This window comes from Plecotus auritus (genome assembly GCF_963455305.1).
Source record: "Plecotus auritus genome assembly, chromosome: 11".
NCBI lineage: Eukaryota > Metazoa > Chordata > Mammalia > Chiroptera > Vespertilionidae > Plecotus > Plecotus auritus.
In genome coordinates, this window is record NC_137777.1 from 54,291,912 (window position 1) to 54,300,452 (window position 8,541).

The window sequence follows — 8,541 nt, forward strand, 5'->3', positions numbered from 1 at the left end:
CATTCACTTATTTTTGTGTTTACCTCCATTGCCTTTGAGGTGAAATTCATAAAATCCTATGATCAATGTCCGTAAGTTTAGTACCAATGTTTTGTTCTAGGTCTTATATTTAGGTCTTTGATCCATTTTGAGTTAATTTTTTTAAAAGGTGACTAATCGAAATCTAATTTTATTGTTTTGCATGTGGCTTTCTAATTTCCCTGCATCATTTATTGAAGAGGCTTTCTTTTATCCACTGTATGTTTTTTGCTTCTTTGTTGAAAATGATTTGCCATATACATGTGTGTTTACTTCTGGGGTCTCAGTGCTGTTCCATGGGCTGTGTGTCTGTTTTAGGTCAATGACATGCTGTTTTGGTTACGGTCACTTTGTAGTCAGGGAATCTGATACCTCCCACTCTGTGGTGTGTTTTTTAACATTCAATGAAATGTGTGTAGAAGGAAAGTACCACAACATAATAAAGGCCATATCACAAACCCCCAGCCAATATCATATCAGTGGTGAAAAACTGAGAGCTCTTCCTCTAAGATCAGTGACAAGACAAGGATGCCCACTCTCATCATTTTATTCAATGTCGTTCTGGAAGTTCTAGCCAGAGCAATCAGGCAAGAGAAAGAAATGAAAGGCATCCAAATTGGGAAATAAGTGAAATTGTCCCTTTTTGCAGACAAAATGATTCTTTACATAGAAAACCTAAAGACTCCACCAAAAAAATTAGTAGAAACAATAAACAAATACAAGTACAGTTTTAGGATACAAAGTCAACGCACAAAAAGCCATTGTGTTTCCATATACTAACAATGAAATTTCAGAAATAGAAATGAATAGAACAATTCCTTTTGCAATTCCTACAAAAAGAATAAAATACCAAGGAATAAACTTAACAAAGGATCTAAAGGCCCTATACATTGAAAACTACAAAACATTATTTAAAGAAATTGAAGACACAAAGAAATGAAAAGATGGTCTGTGTTTATGGATTGAAAGAGTCAACAAAGCTAAATGGCCACATACCACCAAGACAGTGACTCAGATCAGGGCCCATCTGGCTTTTCATTCCCGTACACAGATCTGGGAATGCTGCTCACAGCCTCTCACAGGGACAGTGCCTGCGGCCCATCCTGTCGGGACAACAAAGGCCCTCAGAATCCCCATTCTTTCCCTAGACAAGAGCTCATGCTGGCAAATAATTGCTCATCTCCGGCATGAAATTCGCTGGACTTTCAAAAGCATAGCGCGCTCCGAATGTAAAGGCCTCAGTGTTGCCTTCACAGAGCACCTGGGGACCTAGAGTCCCTAAAGTCCGGGTGCTCTCTTAGCTTCCCCTCTTGGAGCCTTGGCATCTAACTCACACGTGTGCATGCTGCCAGCAAGGGAATGCAGATCGCTGTATTTTAAAGTGCTCTTTTTCTGTTCTCAGTTTCTGCAGATAAAGTGATCTGAAAGAATGAACGAAGCCGCGAAGCAGGAAAGAGGCGCTCTGACAACCCCAGAGTTGGAGAGGAGATTCCTTACGGAGAGCAGCATCTTTGGTTCAATTTACATAAAAACCCAAATAAATAAAATGGACAGTATTGTTCAGTCTTAGGAATTCCATTTCTTCTATGTTCTGAGCTGTATAATTGTCAGATTTTTATGGTTTAGATTGTAAATGTGTGTTTCCCTTTGCTAATTATGTTTGGGTTGTTGTTGTTGTTTGTCTTAAAAAATCTTAAAATGTGAAAGATATTATGAATGGTAAGGGAGACACTATATACAAATGTATATTTGTAAAAGCTATTTTTATGATTAGCATGTTTCACCGTTGATCATATATAAAGTCGGGTGATATTGCAATTCTATGTTTAAAGCTTATTCCCAACAATGTTATGTAAGAAAAGATACATCATATGCTAGTTTTTGTAATTTATTTTTAATTTATAGTTTAAAGTCCTTCAGATCATAAGGATAAAATACTTGAAAAGGTTATATTTCTGCCCTCTATGCGCACCATTTTTATTCATAAGGAATGCAACTATTTCAGATGTGAGCGAAGAGCTAAAGGTGTCGGCGTGACCTGTGGTTGAGGTCGGCATCCCTCTGCGCTCCTGGATGGGATGCCCCTGCTCTCACCCAACCCGCGGGCAGGGCGGGAGAGCCCGGGCAGGTGTCAGCGTGAGCGCAGGTGAGACGAGGAGCGGATGGTCTCGTCGTGGACCCAAGCGCGGACCTGAGTGCCAGCATCGTCCGTCCCTGCCACCAGGAGCCTCTGCCCGCGCATCGCCAGCGTTCTCCAGAGCGAGCTGTCGCCTTGCGCTGTGGAAATGGAAGAGCCCAACCTCACAGCCTGGGAGAGTTCAGCACATAATTTCTTAATAAATTCTGTTTCTTTTCAAACAAAGGTGGTGTGTGGGCTTCCTTTGGGGAGCCCGACGGTGTCACATTCAGTTTGGGTTCTTAAGTCACTGGAATGCCATGAAGTCAGGGCCATAATGAGAGCAGCATGATTTACTGACATGCAAGCCATGTGCCCCACATGCCCCACATGCCCCACATGCCCTCGCTCTTCGTGGGGGAACTTGGGAAGCACTGGATTTGCCTGCCATATGGCGCCGATTGGGGTGCCTCAGTCCTGCCTGGAGTCACACGCTGCTCTCCCTTTCTCCAAGGCATGCTTTCTTATCCAAATATAGAAATGTTAAGAAAGTTATTCAGGACAGAAAGCAAACTACATCCACATACGTATTTATGCCCAACTCAAACTTCACCATGCAACCTGCCAGCTTCTCAGGACAGAGCAGAGAGGGGACGTGATGTTCCCGGGGCACGTGGGAGGAAGGCTCCTGTTTACAGGCTCTGAGGCTAAGTGGGGTGTTTCCTCGTATCTTCTTTAAGCTAATTTATCATCTTTCTCTATGTTTTGTAAATATCAGGAGTGAAAAATTATACAATTCATCCAACAAACGGTATTACCCAAAATGGAAAGAGTGGGAACATCAATCAGAAATTTGTACTTCAGGGCCCGGTTCCAGTTCTCCTCCCAGAGTGAAGCTGGGAGGACTTGCGATGCTCCGGCGGTCCCGAAGCTGGAATGAACATGAGAGAAAATCAGCTGAGCGATCTCTTTGTTTGCTGCCAAATAGACACAGCGGCCCAAGAGAGCCCAGTGTTCCAGGAAGGAACTGTGTCGCAGGTGCTGTTAGGAGACCCATGTGGGTCCTTTCCCCAACTTGCTATTTGTCTGTCTTTGCGGTAATTAATAAACAGTATAACACATAATCTAGCATTATCGTAAATTCAGAGACTCATACTTTTCCAGATGTTCATTAACTAGTTATTTATTCTCTACTAGAGGCCCAGTGCACGAAATTCGTGCACGGGGTGGGGGAGGGTGTACCTCAGCCCAGCCTGCACCCTCTCCAATCTGGGACATCCCTCTCACAATCCAGGACTGCTGGCTCCCAACAGCTTGCCTGTCTGCCTTCCAGATTGCCCCTAACCGCTTCTGCCTGCCAGCCTGATCACCCCCTAACCACTCCCCTGCCAGCCTGATCGACACCTAACTGCTCCCCTGCTGGCCCAATTGCCCCTAACTGCCCTCCCTGCTGGCCTGGTCCCCCCCAACTGCCCTTCTCTGCTGGCCCGGTCACCCCCAACTGCCCTCCCCTGCTGGCCATCTTGTGGCAGCCATCTTGGGTCCACTTGGGGGTGGCCATCTTGTGTGTTGAAGTGACAGTCAATTTGCATATGACCTATTAATTATATAGGATTACTAGAGTTCACTTTCTCCCATCAGGCCTTGAAGCTGGACACCGTGGGTCTTTCCCTGTATTCATTACCCATCCCTGGCTTCAGAATTGCTTTTGGTGACAAAGGTGGGATAAAATATATGCCCTACCAGCAAAGTATAGATTATTTGAGATTATAATCCCTGAAGGTTTAGTTTAATAAACTAAAAGGAAGCTTTTAAGAGATAAAGAGGAAAGCATGGACTTCTTCTAACTCCATATAATAACAGTCCCATAAAAAAAGGTGGGGGAGGGGGAAGCAAAGGGACATTACTCACTGCATTTAGTTCAGGAAAATGTGGGAAAACAGGTCCCTGTTTGAGAAGTTAGGTCACTGGTCACTGGTGACAACGTGAAGGGGAAATGAAAATTTTGCTCCCATCATCTTCAACAAAAGAATCATTTTCAAAATAGAAATACACACTAAAGTAAGATAAAAATGAAGCAGAAGATAAAGAGGAAACTGTTTTAAATGGCTTAAAGTTCAGAGAACTGGAGTGACAAGCACAGAGGGCTGTAGAACTCTGATGGGAAACGCAAGTGCAGGAATCGGGCCTGCAATCGCTGTTGGTCATTCAGGCACCTTGCAGACCAGGCGCTTGCCAGCTCTGGGTCCCATGGCCGCCTGGCATGGAAACACAGACGTCACCGGCTAGGCCTCCTGACTTCTCAGACCAGGGAGACATCAGAGTGCCAAACGGGATAGCCTAAGGTTTTGTTTTAATGTGAATCTGAAGGTGAATGAAACCATGTCTATGATTTATATCCAGGACTTAATAGTTGTAAAATTTAAAAAGTAAACTTACAATAATAAGAAACAACAAATTCAGGATTATCTCTGGCGAGAAAAGGGAGAGTAGAATTGGGGTATTCAATAACACCCATAATATTTAATTTATTAGGAAAATAATTGACTCAAATATTTTGAATCAAACAAATATCAAAAGTTAAAGTTTTGATAAAAGTAAGTATAGGCTACACTGAAAGTTTCCATCTCTCCAAACTAGGTACCCTGGGGTCTGATGGGAAAATTCTGTTTGAAAATGCCACACCCAGCATGCCTGGGTCACCGTGTGGAGGCAGCAAATCTAGAGACCCAACCATATACTAGTCCTGCTGAATTCCTAAAAACACTCAGGAACAACTACCTGAAATATTATACCACAGGATTAAAAACAAAAGTGCAAGCAACACTTAAAGAAAAAATATCCAATGATGACCACTGAATTCAATAAATCAGACAGTTGCATATACATAATTGTTGCAATGATATTTATAAAATGGAATGTAAAAATAGCAAACAAAAACATTCTTAAAAAACATGATTTACTGTGTAAATATAACTGCTGTGAAATAGCAACCCGCTTTTACAACTTAGATTGAGTTAACACAAGTGATTAGGAGAGGTCAAGAGAGGAAAGAGGCCGACCACGTCCTATTGTGGATGAAAAGAGGCCACACACTAAACTGACAAGCAGGGGAGACCTGCATGGCGAGCCCTGCAGACTCAGAGACCTAACGTAACCACAGAGGAGGGTCTGAACACAGCTCTTCTTAACAAAAAGCGGGTCACGGTGGTAGTCATATCCTAGGCCACTATGTTCCTTGACAAAGGTTGTCTTTTTGCATCTAAGATAATATACCCTTGGAATGTCAGGGTAATTTCCCCTCTAGACCTCAGGGCGCAGTCTCGAAACAGGAGACCACTGAACCCTCCTCATTATCTTGGCCCCGCGCACCATCTCCCTGCTGTAAATGTTATTGCTAACTCTCCCATGCCCGCAGTGTAAAAGAAGTATGTGTGTCTCCATTATATTCTTTATCCAATCCCAGAGATTTCCCCACTTTGCTTTCTTCTGCTTCCTCGATCTATCACCATTGGATTTCATGTAACCCCCTTACACCTCCTCCTTTGATTCTAATGTATCAAATAATGTGCAGAACTGCCATTCTCTGGAACATTTTCTCAATCCATTGAAATTTTGCTTCCTGGCAATTGTCAATTCGGCTTAAATAAACTCATAAAAATTCTCTACAGGTTTGGGTGTTTCTTACGTCAACACTATACAGCTCATTCACCCAACAAACAGTGACTGAGCACCCATCATGTGTCAGGCACTCCTGTCGGTCCTTAGGATACACAGTGAATAAAGGAGATGAAACCCCACCTTGGTGACGTTTAAAATCTCAGTATTTCTGTATGGCCCGATAGAAAGGTGCTACTGTGCTTCTTTAGCAGTGGTGATGTCATCCTGAGTCTAGCAGAAACTGGTGAGGTGACAATTCTGCTTTCTCCCCTTCGGGAAAAACCTGTGATCATCAGCCCCCCCAGGTGTGGACCATCCTTCCAGGTCAGAACCCAAACTGAGGTCAGGACCCAAACTGAATGCTGTTGGTGCCAATAGAACGAGACTGCGTTGGGTAAAGCAGAGCAGAAACTTTATTCCTTGATGAAGAGCACGGAGAACTCGTGCTCTCAGGGCACTTCTTCCAACGGGGTGGAGCCGCTGTCTTCTTGGGTGTGGCCATGGCACCTGAAAGATGCTTAGTCATCTTCTTTGCACATGACGCCCCACCACCAACTTGGTCTTTGCACTCGGCTCCTTGGTCTTCCTCTTCATTTTGGGTCGGGAAAAGGGTTTCTGTAAGCAAGCGTAGTTCATGACATAGTTTAAGTATTGAGAAACATTACGGTCTTTTAGATAATAGCCCAGTGACAAGGGCAGGAGGATTAATGAAAAAGTTGCATGGACATCCATTGCCTCTACTTCTGCTCTGAGTAGCCATCTCTTTCTGGTGCATTCTGCACCTTTGATCGGACTAGGGTTTTATATTATAGCAATGTGTTTGTGTCATCTCTGCTGGCTAATGCATAACACAACTGCAATCCTGCAATGACTAAATGGCTAATAAACACGAGATTGCAAATTAAAGTAACACTGAGATTCTGTTTTACAACTATAAAAATAGCAAATATTGAAGCCTGATAATATTCAGTTGTGGTTAGGAGGCAGTGGGGGGGGGGGGTAAGCTCTTAAATGATGTTATTTAAGAATTCCTTTAAAATGCTAATGGTAGTAGAAATTGGCAAACTTTCTGGAAATGAATTTGACAATATATCACAGTATGTTGCAAGAGCATTAGCAAATTAAATAATCATTAAAATTATAATTGTGTAGAACTTCTAATGACATGGTGGAAAGTTTAGGATTAAAGAAGAATAAAAATTATGTATATGTGATTCCTTTACTTTTATAAAGAAAAGGAATTGTGAAATTATTGTAACTGTTTTTTTTCTCCATCTTTATACTTTTCTGCACTTTGAATATATTCAGATTTTGGTAACTGGAAGAAGGTATTATTTGCAGAAATGGGTGAATCAAGAAGAGATTGGGAGATAATGTATTTTATTTTAGATATGTTGGTTTAAGAGAATATCAACACATCCAATATGAAATTTCCTAGAATAAAGTGGACTAACTGGTATGATAGTGATCAGAACTTAAAAGTGCTGTTTTGGAAGTCATCCATGGAGACATCGTGTAAAGATGAAGGAATGACTAAATCCCTCAGTAACTTGGAACAGAGAAGACCAATGGACTAGAACCTCTTGAAATATTACTGGCGGGAATGGAGAAGGTAGGGAAGTTGGTGAGCCACAGTACCTCTACTATAGCAACTTAGCAGGACAAGTTGATTTCACTGAACTAAAAACTGTTGTGCTAAACCACAGATGGTCATGTTATAACACCCATACAATTGCGGTAAGTGATCTGTCAAGACAGATAATCAGCAGACTTCAACAGCTTGTAAATTGTTGCAAGTATTCCTAAACATCTGAGATGCCGCCTCCCTGGGGTCAGGGATATTGCAAAGAATGTTTCCAATTATCACAGATGACAACGCACCACCTTCCTGGCTGCTCACACCTGCTCTAGGATGACTCATCTTCGACTCTCAGATCTCAGGCTCAATTACCACTTCTTAATTTCTCTTTGGAAACCAACACTTGGGGTAACGTTGAATAGAAAAAGAAGACCATATTTGCTGGCTAAATTAAGGGGTAGAAGAAGAGGTCAAGAGTATAAGTCAAAAATCCATAAAATATGCTAAGTTGATTTACTGGCAATGGAAGAAAGGTACGTTTTGTTTCCCATGACCTCTCTTGGAAAGCGATCCAGATGCACTAACAGCAGCAGTGAAAGGAGAGGTGCCATACTAGTCATTCAGACCTAGTCTGTCCAAGAAAGTCAAACGAGGGTTCAGTCTCCAGATGTCCTTCACACACACGCGCACACACACACACATGCACACGCACGCACATGTGCACAATTTTGTCAAAGAAGTCTCTAAAGATCATCCATTAGAAAAATGTCCAAAATTATTAGCTTGTCCCATGTACATACCCAGGTTACGTACCTCCGGGAGGGTCTGGTCTATAGGTGAAACTAGTCCAATGGGAGATATACTTTCCCTGCCTATTCTGGTCATTTATGAAAAGCCAGATAACCTGAAATCTGCTCAGATATGCCTTCTGAGCACAGTCCTGCCCACAACTCTGCCCCAGGACCAACAGCTGATGCCGAGCTCCTTTGCAAGTTGTGACCGGAAGCCACCATGGGTTTCGGCGTTCTGACTCCTGCTGCATATATCATTACTACCACTGGAGCCAGGCGAATTGTAAATGTTTAGAAAGAACAGGCGTTCAGAGCCCCTTGGCTCTCTCAGCCTCAATCCTCTGATCGCCTCCAAACAAACAAAGAGCATCTCTGAG

The 8,541-nt window shown here is 42.7% G+C and overlaps 1 protein-coding gene across 9 annotated transcripts in view; it reads left to right on the forward strand.

The window, feature by feature from the left end:
* The window catches only part of RALYL (RALY RNA binding protein like), a 573,551-nt gene extending 567,751 nt beyond the window's left edge, over positions 1–5,800 (forward strand). For 5 of the 9 annotated variants that reach the window (XM_080647107.1, XM_080647102.1, XM_080647101.1 and 2 more), the window contains exon 9: positions 1,421–2,377. In XM_080647107.1, coding sequence (XP_080503233.1) covers positions 1,421–1,438 — 18 coding nt within the window. In that variant the 3' untranslated portion in view covers positions 1,439–2,377. Of the gene's footprint in view, positions 1–1,420 lie in introns of all 9 variants that reach the window. The other 4 variants (XM_080647108.1, XM_080647105.1, XM_080647106.1 and 1 more) reach the window with 2 other exon arrangements.
* The last annotated feature ends 2,741 nt before the right edge of the window (positions 5,801–8,541 follow it).